This window comes from Cheilinus undulatus, linkage group 2, assembly GCF_018320785.1.
Source record: "Cheilinus undulatus linkage group 2, ASM1832078v1, whole genome shotgun sequence".
Taxonomy (NCBI): domain Eukaryota; kingdom Metazoa; phylum Chordata; class Actinopteri; order Labriformes; family Labridae; genus Cheilinus; species Cheilinus undulatus.
Genome location: NC_054866.1, coordinates 54541752 through 54557388, shown reverse-complemented (window position 1 = coordinate 54557388; position 15637 = coordinate 54541752). Strand labels below are relative to the sequence as shown.

The 15637-nt window shown below is 41.8% G+C and overlaps 1 protein-coding gene across 1 annotated transcript in view; it reads left to right on the top strand.

Annotated features, from left to right (window-relative positions):
- Nucleotides 1–5763, top strand: part of ece2b (endothelin converting enzyme 2b) — a 62290-nt gene extending 56527 nt beyond the window's left edge. The window contains exons 16-19 of the mRNA XM_041810031.1: nt 1512–1579; nt 1948–2138; nt 2801–2896; nt 4052–5763. Coding sequence (XP_041665965.1) covers nt 1512–1579; nt 1948–2138; nt 2801–2896; nt 4052–4228 — 532 coding nt within the window. The 3' untranslated portion in view covers nt 4229–5763. The remainder of the gene's footprint in view (nt 1–1511; nt 1580–1947; nt 2139–2800; nt 2897–4051) is intronic.
- Nucleotides 5764–15637: the final 9874 nt, after the last annotated feature.

Here is a 15637-nt window from a genome sequence, read left to right as displayed (position 1 = left end):
CCAGAAGTCTTGGGGATCATCAGGATGTTTTTAGTCAAATGTGAGATGAGCCTTCGTGTTCTTTTTTTGTCAGCGGTGGTTTTGGCCTTGGAACTCTCCCATGATGCCATTGTTGCCCAGTCTCTTTCTGATTGTTGAGTCATGAACTTTGACCTTAACTGAGTCAGTGAGGCCTGCAGGTCTTTAGATGTGGTTCTGGGTTCTTCTGGGACCTCCTGAATGAGTTGTCTATGTTCTCTTGGAGTCATGTTGGTAGGCCGACCACTCCTAGGAAGGTTCACCACTGCTCACAGTTTTCCCTATTTGTGGATAATGGCTCTCCTTAAGCCTTGGAAATGTCTCTGTAACCCTTTCAGACTGATAGATGTCAGTGACTTTGTTTCTCATCTGGTCTTGAATTTCTCTAGATGGTTTCATGATGTGTTGGAGATCTTTTAGCCTACTTCACTTTGTCAGACGGGTTCTATTTATGGGGATTCTGGATTCAGCTAACCTGACATGCCAGATGGATGTGTTTCACACATCCATCTGGGAAAGTTTCAATAGAAAATGTTTGAGAAAAGGCAGAAGCTTTGAAAAAACTTGGAGTATGGTTGGATGAACGTTCTGTCTATCACATCTCTACGGGCCAATCAGAGCAACAAAACACGTGACGTCGTAGCCCCAAAATGAGGTAAACTGTTACCGACGAATAAAATCCATAGATAGCTGCACATGGCGACTGTAGACATGTCAGTAGCCGCTATCCAGCTGCGAGTGCACAGCTACTGAGGAATAACGCGAAACATAGCGACTATAGACATGTAAGTACTCAACTTTGTTGTTTTTTAAAAGAAAACAACTCACTGCTTTCTTTGTTCTTCTTTTAATGAAGAAATGTTTTCAAGTTCTGATAAAACTGGTGCTTTAGCAGCATCCACGCTAAGCTCTTCCTCCACAACTGCACCAGCTCTTGTTGCTGCTTGTTTACATCACGACTCTGCTGCACCTGAAAGTACTGCCCCTTGTCGCTGATTGGTCCTGTCGCTTTCTAACCGGGCCCAAATGGTTCAGACTGGAGCTTTGCGAGATGGATTTGCCAGTGAGAAATCAGGAAATGGGTGTATCCATCTGCTTTGCAAGGTTAGGATTCAGCTGGTCTGGCAGTAATCAGGTCTGGGTGTGGATGGTCAAACTTAGCGCAGCTTTATAAAGATGTGGTTAATCAGAGTTAATTAGTGATTTAACAAGGAGGGAGGACTTTTTTCATAGGGCCAGGTAGGTTTGGATGAATTTTCTCTTAAAAAAAATAAATATATAGACATTATTTTTTACCCTCTATCTCATTTAAAAATATTTATCCTCAAAACGTCACATATTTACCAGCTATGATACAAACACTCACACACACTTAGCCACAGATAATATTCTGATACTGAATCACCAGCGTGTCTCTGCAGAACTATGCTGCCTGTAGGTGGCGCTGGTATGACTTTTATTTTTCAATGCATGTGTGCATTTTTTTTTTTCAGGGCGTTGAACTTCGGTGGGATCGGTGTTGTCATGGGTCACGAGCTCACACACGCCTTCGATGATCAGGGTGGGTATAAACCTTCAATCCTGTTTACTTCCTGTTTTAATGTTGACTTCAACATTCTGCTTCTTACTCTCAAGGCTCTCCATTACCCCTGTACCTCTCACATCCCTGTCACACTAGTGATGCCCCAGTTGATCTGCACCTCATCGCTATCAGCTGATTTTTATCAGTAATGCATGATCATCAGATCAGCATTAGTTCTGCTAATCATCAGTGATCATAACTGATCAGCTGTGCTTACTCTTCTGGTGTTTTTAGCTGACAGATGCACAATGGCTTCACTGTAGTGGCATTATATAACACACTACAGTGTTAACATTTGAATGAGAAATCCTCATATTTTCTTTTAACATTTCCTTTCCCATCATCAGGGCGTGAGTATGATAAAGAAGGAAACCTGAGGCCGTGGTGGCAGAACTCATCAGTGGAGGCGTTTCGACAGAGAACGGAGTGTATGGTGGATCAGTACAGTCACTACACCGTCAACGGAGAACACGTCAACGGGAAACAGACGCTAGGAGAAAACATCGCTGACAACGGGGGATTGAAGGCAGCGTACCATGTGAGTTCTAACCACCAACTCACACAAACCCCCCAGAGTTTTCTCTGTTTCTCTCTGGTAAATATTTGTCCCGGTTTGGCTCAGTTGATGTAGCTGGGGTCCTGTGTTGTCTGGGTTCTCATGCTGTCTAACAGTATCTGGGTTCTCATGGTGTATCACAGTGTCTGGGTTCTCATGGTGTCTAACAGTGTCCGGGTTCTCATGGTGTCTCACAGTGTCTGGGTTTTCATGGTGTCTCACAGTGTCCGGGTTTTCATAGTGTCTAACAGTGTCCGGGTTTTCATGGTGTCTCACAGTGTACGGGTTCTCATGGTGTCTCACAGTGTCCGGGTTCTCATGGTGTCTCACAGTGTCCGGGTTCTCATGGTGTCTCACAGTGTCCGGGTTCTCATGGTGTCTCACAGTGTCCGGGTTCTCATGGTGTCTAACAGTGTCTGGATTCTGTTAAATTTATTGTCTAGGTTTTTTGTTCAGGGTCTTTTATGGTTGGGGCTTTGTTGATGCTGTTTTGGTGCCATTGCTGTCGGTTGTCTCGTTATTTTGATCTTAGGCCAATGTTTAATCCTTTTTATACATAAAGACCACCATAAACGTTCCCTAGCCCGCCAACATCATGTATTTTCCTTACAAAGCTACGACTAAATACGTGATCTTTCTTTCAGGCCTATCGGTCGTGGGTCCTGAAGAGCGGCGAGGAGAGGAGACTTCCTGCAGTCAACTTAACCAACGATCAGCTCTTCTTCGTGGGATTTGCACAGGTGAGACATGCTAGTCATTATTGCAGCGTTTTTAGGTTTTGTGTTAGACTGTGGTCTGTAATTATTTTTGGTTTTTAAACCGTATTTTAACCTTTATAGTTTTAGTTTAGGTTTGGCCAAACTCAAAAATGTTTATTCCAAATATAAAATCCTTTCTCAAAAACATTGACAAAAGTCTTCAAGCCTGGAGTAGCATTTATCTTTTTATAGTAACATCACAATAATCAACTCGCCACAGTTCACATATTGCTAATCTTTACCTTCTCCTGATGCTATCGTCTTTAATGAAAATAAATGTTTTAGTTTATTTGGAACAGTAAACCTGAGGAAATTAAGCATAGCTTTTCACATAAGATACGTAAAAATGGTGGCCAAGGTTTAATACATCTTTGAGATCTGGATCACAGACTAAAAGCTTCATGGGTACAAAAACTTAATGCTATTTCAAACCGGTTTGAATCCAAGTTATTCCTCTCTCAAAATAAGTATTTAGAACATTTTATATTTTTTTAGATACCCCTACATTCTATAAAACAGAATTCTCAATATTTTCAAAAATGCTTAAATTCTGGTGAATTTATTATCAACCTATGTAGTATCATGTCACTAAAAGGTCCTGAGATTAGACAACAGATAATATGACTAAATGAAATTATTTGTATCTGTGATAAACCTGTGTACTGGCATCTATAGTCCAATATATTTTTAGAATGATATTGGATGGCAAAGTGTATTTCCTTTTATATGAGGCTTTAATTCGACAATATAGAAATGTGTGCTATCATCATTGCTATGCACAGCTATAGTCCGCCGTGCCTTTGTTGTGGTGAAAAATGTTGATAAACTTATTTGTAGACCTTGCATCAGTAATCCTACATGGTAAAAGTTTGTAGACTCCAGTATTATGCTGACAACTCTTTGATTTATATCACTGCCAACAACTATCCTTTATCAGGATAGTAAAAGCTCAGGTCAAAGGTCAAATATGTTTTTAACATGGAGCTCTACAGAGATTTACTCACATTAAAACGCAGCCCCTTGAGGTCACTATGAGAACTGCAAGTCTGAAATTTTTAGTCTGTTTCATTTTTAGTGGTCTGAAGGTTTTGGGTTCATGACTGAGTCACTTCTCCTGTCACGTCTTTATTTTTTCAGGTCTGGTGTTCAGTTCGAACTCCAGAGAGCGCTCATGAGGGCCTGGTGACTGACCCCCACAGTCCGCCAAGATACAGAGTCATTGGCACCTTAGCGAACTCTCCAGACTTCAGCCGCCACTTCAACTGTCCAACAGGGACACCGATGAACACCGGAAAGCGCTGCGAGGTCTGGTAGAAGAAGACAAAAGGACACGGTGAAGTTAGTTTAGGTCGGTCAGTTAACGTTAGCCAGGAGTGAGTTTTTTATTCAGCAGAAAATCTTTAGTTTGGCAGCAGCTGAGGTTGTTATTCGCCGGCTGGTCAGTGTCTTAACTAGAGAAGCTCCGCCTCTTAGTTCAGCAGTACAGATGATGTTAGGAGGTGATGGTGGTTCGTTTGGGGCGTTGAGAGTATACTTTTAGTTTCATACAGTAAATATAAATCTGTTCAGTAGAGACGATCAGACAGACGTCCTGTCTGAAAGTGAAACGGACTCATGGACTTCACAGGGAGACAAGAAGGACTAATGATGATGATGATGATGAAGACTGTGATGAAGCCACATGGGACAATGTTGCGAATTTGTGCTTTGTCATCACTTTATTATTATTATTATTATTAGTATTATTTATGGGCTTTGGTTGGAGGGTGTGAAAGTGTGTATGCATGTGTTTGTTGAATGTTGAATGAAAGAGTGCTCTCTCTCTCTCTCTCTCTCTCTCTCTCTTCCTGATGACATCACTGTGATGACCTCACATAGATTTAAGATATTACATCATCATTTACGGACGTTTCCTGAAGTACCGCTCAGATGAATCTTCACTTGTGTCTGCATGCTAAACATTTGTTACTAAACACTGAAACATACAGTATGTACTGCATGCTAGGCTAAAGTTAGCTTAGCGTGCAGTAGCCGTTCCACTATACTTAAAAGCCTGTCATACCTGAATCACATGACTTTATCCTTTACATATCTCCAGTGTGAGCTTCATCGGCTAAGTAAGCAACAACCTAGCATGACTGTCGGTCCAACAACAGCAAAACCACGTTCTTTTTTAATAGCTATAAAGTTATTTGTTATTTTTTGTTCTGTAACACTAAAGCATATCACTGTATAATTACTTTTATTTTTATACTGCTCGTTGGCTGGTAAGATCTGCTGTTAGATAGCCTGAGAGCTGCAGTGCATTGTAGGGCAGTTTAGCACAGCCAGTTCCAAACTTAACGTTTACATCCAGGGATTCCTCATGTACACAAGAATTTCATACTATGAGTTTGTATCCTCCTTCATCCCCAATATTAGGTCACCTTTAGTACTTTTAGTATTAAAGTTTGCTTTTTAGGAAACTCTAAGTTTTCCATGCAGGGTCTTGAAGTGTAAATTCTTCAGTTTAATCCAGATTTAGGTTGAATGACTTGAACATTCATTAGTTATGCTACATCTAAGGCTTCTTTGGACTATATGTGTTGGATCTGTGCCACATTTAGTGGAAAAGAAACATAAATATTTAAAAATGCATGAAAAACATTGATCATTTTTGAAAAATCAGAGGTATTGATATCCTCCATCCTCCTATCCAGGGCCAGGTTTAATATTCTCTGGTCAGTTTCTCTACTTAAAGGTACAATGTGTAGAATTTGGCTGCATTTTGCCAAACAGAAACAGTGTACATGGGATATAATGTTTATATATCTATGTGAAGTATGTTAAAATAAGTGCACAATCATCCCCTTTAAACTTTCGTTTTCTTTTTACAAAATTAGAAAAAAGCTTTATAAAATACATTACCGCGGGTCGCCCTCACGGAGGCTGCCATATTGAACCGCCATGTTGTCTACGGCAATGTTTTGGAGACAGAAAGAGCGAAACGCGATTTTTAAATACGAACCTGCCCGCTGGTCCTGAAAGCTACCTGGAAGGCAGGTGGAGAAGAAGACTGACCTATAATCTATAAAAATAATGGTTACAAAAAGGAATGAATAAACCCTCACCTCGTCACTGCTGTAAATGATGTCCGGCTCACGATCCTTTTTGGTCTTCACAGGCTCTCGTCGCCTAGTGATGTGACGTTTTGGTAACAGATCGGCTCATTCTGAAATCTGAACGCTAGATGTCGCTAAAATGCCAAATTCTACACATTGTCCCTTTAAACAGTTACAAATCCATTATTATAATCCAAAGGACAATTTATACAATATTATTTTTAAAAATGTAATGACATCAGTATTACCCGTTGTGTAACTGAATTCCAAAGTAAATTCACAGGCATGACGTTGGCCATCTTGTTGCACTAAAGACCTCTCTCAATGACTCACACTCATTTGAGATATTTTAATATTATAAAGCTAATTTTTCTGTGTTTTTTAAAAAATGTTAATAGAATGTTCTTGAAACTTTAAGGTTTTAATTTAAAATATTTTTGTTGTAATTACTTTTTCAATTAAAGTGCAAATGATGGATAAGGAGAAACTAAAATGTTTCAGTTGATAAAAGGGAGTGAATTTGTGAACAAAACTATTAAATCCTAATGTATTCTAAGGTCGAGGATGACTGGAAAATAGTATCCTCATTATTTAATTTATCTGTGTGTCATCACTGACTAGAATCCCATTAGAAATACCTTAATCAAACAACTTATTATGACATTTTAAGGTGAAAATGAAGGGATTGAGCCTTAAATCATAAAGGTGTCATTTACATTCTTATTTCTCTTTAAACCACTGTACATGCCTCTTCAGTCAGTGACCACCATTAAAGCTAGCATCTGTACAAACTGTCAGAGTTTCGTGTTAAATAATCAAACATAGTGGCTTCAGAAATAACAAGCGCCTTAACAATTAGACAATAATCAAACGGACTCGGTATTATGCCTTAACATGGACGCCTTAAAAGTAGAATTATCCGCTGATTGTTTATGTAGAGAAGATAACTTCTTCCAAAAAGTCTGATTATTTCTTTAAAATCTCCAACATGACAATGCTTGATGCAGCAAGACAGCCACGAGACATTCAGGGACTTAAAGGAATGTGGGGCTCTAAGGAATAAGAAGTTGGGCTGTCGAGTGGACTACAGTGAATGTGAGGCATCCAGGAACTTAAATTTACTGGTCTTATTTTAAAATTAGGTCATGAAGAGAAGAAGGTTACTCATAAAACAAAGACGGACCTTACCAGCTCTAAGCTCACTTTAATATCAATATTTTATATAGATGAACAAAATGTGTTTCAACCTTTAGCTGGAATTAAAAACAGTCTGTCTGAGATCTGCTGGCAGAACAAGTCAGAAAATCATTTTGATATTTCAGTGAGAACAGAGAGCAGAGGAGTGAGATGAGGAGGACATCCATAGCAGCCGGTGTTATGGTTTAAAGAGCGACCGTGTTAACTGGACTCAGAAATATGGGATAAATTCAGCAATGACAGCGTTAGCGGGTGTTTAACCCAAACAGAAGCTGGGAAAACACACAAGCTTTTGAATAACTGGCAAACTTTAAAAGATAATAAAGTAACTTGAAATCAGACCTTCTATAAGATCTGTTGTAACTAGGGATGTACGATATTATTGGTATGATACTGGCAGATATTAGCTTAAAAAGTCAGTTATCGGTATCAGCAGATATGAACATTTCTGCTGATATTTACAGTTGATATTTTGACTAAAAAGTCAGCCTATATCAGCTGCAAATATCAGCCGTAACTTTAAACATGTTTGTTAAGTACTGAGGTTTGAAGGCTAATGTATTGGTACCAGCTTATTTTATAATTTCCAAACAGCTATAATTTGGTTTTAAATATCCACACTCTAATAATCTTTTAGTTCTTAAAACTGGTGAAAATAGCGCTAAGGAGAACAGCCGTCACCAGTGAGTCCTCTGAACTCCTGAAACCCAGCAGAGACCTAAATGCTTATGGAGCTCGGCTGGCTGCTGCCATGGCCTCATGCTTTTTCTGAGTATTTCTGGTAAGCAGACATGGACAATTTTCTCTGGCAGTTTCCTCTTTGACCTCACTTTTTTATCCTTGATGAAACAACTCAAATAAAATAATAAAATTTGAAAAAAAAAAAAAAAACAGACCCTGAACAAAACTAAACACATGATCTGTTTGAGCTTTAAATGGAATATTTTCAGGAAAGAAGCAAAAACTTTAATTTTGAAAAACAAAGTTTAAACATTTTAATAAAATAATAGGAAAGATGAAATATATTAAGGAATTTCCATTGGATCTCAAATCAACCGTCTTTAGCTTAAAACACAAACCTTATCTCACAGAAAAATTACCTCAACTTCATTACCCATAATCCTTCAGTGTTGCTGTTGAGTGCAGGTACCTTCCTTTGACAGCAAGTGGAGTTGTCAACTTGCCTGGGCCCAAACACAAAGTGATATTTATGTTTGACAAATCAACACATTATGCTCAGAGTGTGTGTGAGTCGCCTCCTGATGACATCACTGTCCACGCCGTCCAGCTCTATGTGTCGTTATTTGTTCAGCAGAAGAAGAAGCTGCTTCCTGCCAAAGACATCACTGTTCCTGTCAATCTGTCCTTGTGGGAACCAATTTCAGTTTTTATTCAGGATAACAGGGACTAATGAGGGATGTGGGGACTAGTTTCAGTTTTTATTTAGGATAACAGGGACTAATGAGGGATGTGGGGACTAGTTTCAGTTTTTATTCAGGATAACAGGGACATTTTGGGTTTCTGGGGACTAGTTTCAGTTTTAACGAAGGATAACGGGGACATCTGGGGTTTGTGGGGACTAGTTTCAGTTTTAAAGAAGGATAACGGGGACGTCTGGGTTTCTAGGGTGATTAAGTTTTCCTTTTAGGGTGATGGTCCCCACAAGGATAGATATATGTGCGTGTGTGTGTGTGTGTGTGTGTGTGTGTGTGTGTGTTGTAGTCCGTGTGCTCAGTAGATCTGATGTAGATTACACTCAGCTTGTTGTAATGTCTGTCTGTGTCCTTAAGGGGGCGTCATCGCTCTGCTCGTCCAATCAGAGAGCTGCGTTCCAAACAGCTGCTGTCAGAGATGTGATGGAGGATTTAATTGGATTTTATTCAGCTGTCAGAGAACATGAAGAGAATATAATAAAGAATAAAGGTGAAAACTCTCATTGTCCTGCTCTGATATTAAACATACACTCATTTATATATACTTATAATTGAACGTGGTTATTTTTAAAGGTTGATTCTGCATTAAAAGTGCTCGGTTTTTATAGGAATGTTAAAGTATTAAAAGTGTGAGCATTTTAGCACTACACAGCTCACTTTGTTGCTATCTGAGATGTTTTGATCCTCACAGGATCCTATAGCAGTTATGGATATATAATTTATTTATTATTTACCTGGAAAAAATGTACGCGTGACCCCAAATCTTGTGAGCACAATACCTGAGAAATGCATGAAAAGATTTTTGTCAACACCTGGAAATGAGGCTGAACTGATTTGATTTTGGAGGTCAAAAGTCACAGGGACCTTGTACCATACCGAAGCCCCTTAGGACTGAAACTTTCTCTATTCCTGTTGACAAATACAAACTGAACCAAACCAGACTCGACCAATCCAGACTAAACCAAACCAGACTGAACCAATCCAGACTGGAGCAAACCAGACTGAACCAATCCAGCCTAGACCCAACCAGACTAGACCAATCCAGCCAAAACCAAACCAGACTGGATTAAAACAAGACTGAACCATACCAGACTGAACCAAACCAGACTGGAGCAATCGAGACTGGACCAAACCAGACTGGAGCAAACCAGACTGGACCAAGCCAGACTGGACCAAACCAGACTGGACCAAACCTGACTGGACCAAACCAGACTGGACCAAACCAGACTGGACCAAACCTGACTGTACTAAACCAGACTGGACCAAACCAGACTGGAGCAAACCAAACTGAACGAAAACAGACTTGACCCAACCAGACTGGACCATTCCAGACTAAACCAAACCAGACTGAACCAGAAAAAAGAAACAAACCAGACTGGAACAAATCAAACTGAACGAAACCAGACTGCACCCAACCAGAGTGGACCAATCCAGACTGAACCAAACCAGACTGGAGCAAACCAGACTGGACCAATCCAGACTGGAGCAAACCAGACTGAACGACACCAGACTGGACCCAACCAGACTGGACCAATCCAGACTGAACCAATCTAGACTGGACCCAACCAGACTGAACCAAACTAGACTGGACCAGTCCAGACTGAACCCAACCAGACTGGACAAAACCAGACTGGACTAAACCAGACTGGACCATACCAGACTGAACCAAACCAAAAAGAAACAAACCAGACTGAAGCAAACCAGACTGAATGACACCAGACTGGACCCAACCACACTGGACCAATCCAGACTGAACCAATGCAGACTGAACCAAACCAGACTGGACCAAACCAGACTGAACCAATCCAGACTGGAGCAAACCAGACTGAACCAAACCAGACTGGACTAAACCAGACTGGACCAATCCAGACTTGACTAATCCAGACTGAACCAAACCAGACTGGACTACACCAGACTGAACCACACCAAAAAGAAACAAACCAGACTGGAGCAAACCAGACTGAACCAAGCCAGACTGGACTAAACCAGAGTGAACCAAACCAGACTGGACCAATCCAGACTAAACCAAACCAGACTGGACCATTCCAGACTAAACCAAACCAGACTGAACCAGAAAAAAGAAACAAACCAGACTGGAACAAATCAAACTGAACGACACCAGACTGCACCCAACCAGACTGGACCAATCCAGACTGAACCAAACCAGACTGAACTGAACCAGACTGGACCAAACCAAAAATAAACAAACCAGACTGAACCAAACCTAAATCAAACTAAAAAGAAACAAACTAGACTGGAGTAAACCAGACTGGACCCAACCAGACTGAACCAAACCAGACTGGACCAATCCAAACTTGAGCAAACCAATCTGAACCAAATCAGACTGGACTAAACCAGACTGGACCCAACCAGACTTGACTAATCTAGACTGAACCAAACCAGACTGGACTACACCACAATGAACCACACCAAAAAGAAACAAACCAGACTGGAGCAAACCAGACTGAACCAAGCCAGACTGGACTAAACCAGAGTGAACCAAACCAGACTGGACCAATCCAGACTGGACCAAACCAGACTGGACCAAACCAGACTGAACCACACCAAAAAGAAACCAACCAGACTAGAGCAAACCAGACTGAATGACACCAGACTGGACCCAACCAGACTGGACCAATCCAGACTAAACCCAACCAGACTTAACCAAACCAGCCTGGACTAAACCAGACTGGACCAAACCAAGCTGGAAAAAAGCAGACTGGACCAAACCAGACTAAATCAAACTAAAAAGAAACAAACTAGACTGGAGCAAACCAGACTGGACTCAACCAGACTGGACCAATCCAGACTGAACCAAACCAGACTGGAGCAAACCAGACTAAACCACACCAAAAAGAAACAAACCAGACTGGACCAAACCAGACTGAACGACACCAGACTGGACCCAACCAGACTGGACCAAACATTACTGGACCAAACCAGACTGGACTAAACCAGACAGGACAACACCAAAAAGAAACAGACCGGCTGGCGCAAACAAGACTGAACAACACCAGACTGGACCCAACCAGACTGAACCCAACCAGACTGGACCAATCCAGACTAAACCCAACCAGACTGAACCAAACCAGACTGAACCACACCAAAAAGAAACAAACCAGAGGGGGGCAAACCAGACTGAACCAAACCAGACTGCACCCAACCAGACTGGACCAATCCAGACTAAACCCAAACAGACTGAACCAAACCATACTGGACTAAACCAGACTGGAGCAAACCAGACTGAACGACACCAGACTGGACCCAACCAAAAAGAAACAAACCAGACTGGAGCAAACCAGACTGAATGACACCAGACTGGACCCAACCAGACTGGACCATTTCAGACTGAACCCAACCAGACTGAACCAAACCAGACTGGACCAAACCAAAAAGAAACAAACCAGACTGGAGCAATCGTACTGAACGACACCAGACTGGACCCAACCAGACTGGACCAATCCAGACTGAACCAATCCAGACGGAACCAAACCAGACTGGACCCAACCAGACTGGACCAAACCAGACTGGACCAATCCAGACTGGAGCAAACCAGACTGAACCCAGTCAGACTGGACCCAACCAGACTGAACCAAACCAGACTGGACCCAACCAGACTGGACCAATCCAGACTAAACCAAACCAGACTGGACCCAACCAGACTGGACTAAACCAGACTGAACCACACCAAAAAGAAACCAACCAGACTGGAGCAAACCAGACTGAACGACACCAGACTGGACCCAACAAGACTGGACCAATCCAGACTAAACCCAACCAGACTAAACCAAACAAGACTGGACACCACCAAAAAGAAACAAACCAGACTGGAACAAACCAGACTGAGCCAAACCAGACTGAAAAACACCAAAAAGAAACCAACCAGACTGGAGTAAACCAGACTGGACCCAACCAGACTGGACCAATCCAGACTGAACCAAACCAGACTGGAGCAAACCAGACTAAACCACACCAAAAAGAAACAAACCAGACTAGAGCAAACCAGACTGGACTAAACCAGACTGCAGCAAACCAAACGGAATGAAACCAGACTGAACCCATACAGACTGGACCAAACCAGACTGGAACAAACCAGACTGAACCCAACCAGACTGGAGCGACCCAGACTGGAGCAAACCAGACTGGACCGACACCAGAATGGACCAAACCAGACTGGAGCAAACCAGACTGAATTCAACCAGACTGGAGCGACCAAGACTGGAGCAAACCAGACTGGACCCAACCAGAGTGGACCAATCCAGACTAAACCAAACCAGACTGAACCAAACCAGACTGGCCCAATCCTGACTAACCCAAACCAAAAAGAAACAAACCAGACTGGACTATACCAGACTGGACCCAACCAGAATGTACCAATCCAGACTAACCAAAACCAAAAATAAACAAACCAGACTGGACTGAACCAGACTGGACCAAACCATACTGGACCAATCCAGACTGGACCAAACCAGACTGAACCAAACCAGACTGGACCCAACCAGACTGGACCCAACCAGACTGAACCAAACCAGACTGGACCCAACCAGACTGGAGCAAACCACGCTGAACCAAACCAGACTGGACCCAACTAGACTGGACCAATCCAGACTAAACCAAACCAGACTTGACCAAACCAGACTGGACTAAACCAGACTGAACCAAACTAAAAAGAAACAAACCAGACTGGAGCAAACCAAACTGAAGGTAACTAGACTGGACCCACCAGGCTGGACCAATCCAGACTAAAAAAAAACCCGACTGAACCAAACCAGACTGGAGCAAACCAGACTGGACCAAACCAGACTGCAGCAAACCAGACTGAAAAACACCAGACTGGACCCAACCAGACTGGACTAATCCAGACTAAACCAATCCAGACTGGACCAAACCAAAAAGAAACAAACCAGTATGGAGCAAACCAGACTGAACCAAACCAGACTGGAGCAAACCAGACTGGACCAAACCAGACTGGACCAAACCAGACTCAACCAAACCCAACTAGATCAAACCAGCCTGGACCATACAGGACTGGACCAAAACAGACCCTGCATGACCGCTGTGTAACAGTGTTCATCCAGGTTTTAAAAGGAGGCTTTTAATTCTGGTGTTTTCACTGTGAGTTTGTTTTTGTGAACTTTGATTTGTGCCTGAATATTTCACTGCTTTCAGGCACAAATGTAGCCCAAGAATGAAAAACGTTTTTATTTTCACACGCTTGTCATAGTCATAAACCGCTCTAAGCAAACATGGGCTTTTGGTAGAGTTTCTCCATGCCATCGGCGGAGTGATGGGGTGGCTACATGAGCTTAAGCCCTGAACCTTTTTGTCTCAGATCGACTCGCTCCACCAGTAAGTTGATTGTGCATGAATTAGGGATGAAGTGAGTGCTCTTCTCACTTTGGTAAATGCCGAGGCCGCGGTAGTAAAACCAAAGTTGAATGAAGAAACATTCAGCATAGTGGACAGCAGATGGTCAGAATACAAGTATACTCATACACGTCATGTGTCTGCTTGTGTCTGTGCCGTTTCAGTCAGACTCACTACTCTGATTAAAGCTAAAAACACAGACACGTCCGTCACATGAACCAGTTAGATTATGGAGCTATAACTGAGAAAATAAATCTGCATCCTCCATGTTTCAGACAACACTCCTTTCTGAAAGTTCTCCTCTGAGTTCTGAACATGTTTGGTAAACAGTGATCTGATCCTGTCAGCTGTGAGGCTGCTGACCCTGGGTCAGTCTGTCATACACACACTGAGCACAGAGATGTTAAATACGGTCTCACTCATTTTGGGGTAAAAATCCCTCTCTCTCTCAAACAACAAAACAAGAATAATAATAAGACAGAAAAAGATAACCATTATATTTCTGAACAGAACTCTTAGCATATACTCTAACATTTGGTTAAAGCTGTGTTTAAAACACTGCAGTCAGACATGAACCATCTAGAATAAAGGATGATCTAAAAGAGGGGAGATTAAACTTCTACTCATGATTTAGCCTGGGTGACCCTGTGTTTCTGCTGAAGTGTGAGCTGACTGTAGACTGGAGAGGTTAACATCAGAGAGGAAACACTAACTTTTTTATTCTTTAAAATTTTGGCTATTATGAAAGTCTGACAGGATTTGATTTCCAATTTAACTTGGATCTTGTACAGAAAAAATATTTTGTGGCTTTAAGACTCAGAAGATGGTTTGATTTTGTGTTAGGGTGATTTAGTCTGACCTTCTTGACTCCAATCATGTGGAAACAGTTAACTTGAGAATTTTTCCTCAATTCACAGCTAATTTAGCCCATTCATTTTTAGTAAAAACTAGTGCAAAACACACCACAATATAGGAAATAAAGCTTTTGAAGCTCAAGGATTTCTGGGGGAGGACGCCCTGTTGGAAAAAATCTCACTAGGAAAATGCCCCCTGGCCCCCCTAGTCTTGGGCTAAGCCCCTTATGTTGGCAACACCTAGCTCGGCCCCGGCTCCTGGCCCCTGTCTCTGCTGAGGTCACCTGTAATGAGCTAATACTCCATCTTTAAAAAACTCCTGAAGATCCTCCTGATCACCTCAGCCTGATCTCTCCTAAACCTGCCTCTCTCCAAACACTAGACCTACTGTTTGTCTTTGTGTCATGTCTTCATTTTTGTTGTAAAGCTACCATTGGTCCCATGAAAAGCTCAACATCAGTGGTTTTCAAAGTGTGAGGCGGGCCTCCCCTGGGGGGCGCCACAGAGCTTCAGGGGAGGCGCGGAACCATAAACCAGAAAAAAGGTGACTTGCTTTGTGAACCTCTGCTGTGCATGGAGCAAAATGAATAGACATAAAGTTACGATAGGGACTAGAGCAGTGTTACTCAGCCAAAGAGCCAAATTATTGAAAATTCCTTTGCAAGAGCCACAATCTAAGAGGTGAAAAGTGGCAAAAACAACTTGAAGTAGCTATAGAAATAGATTAAAGGTGGCAAAATGGTCAAAAAGCAGCAAAAAAAATAAAAATAA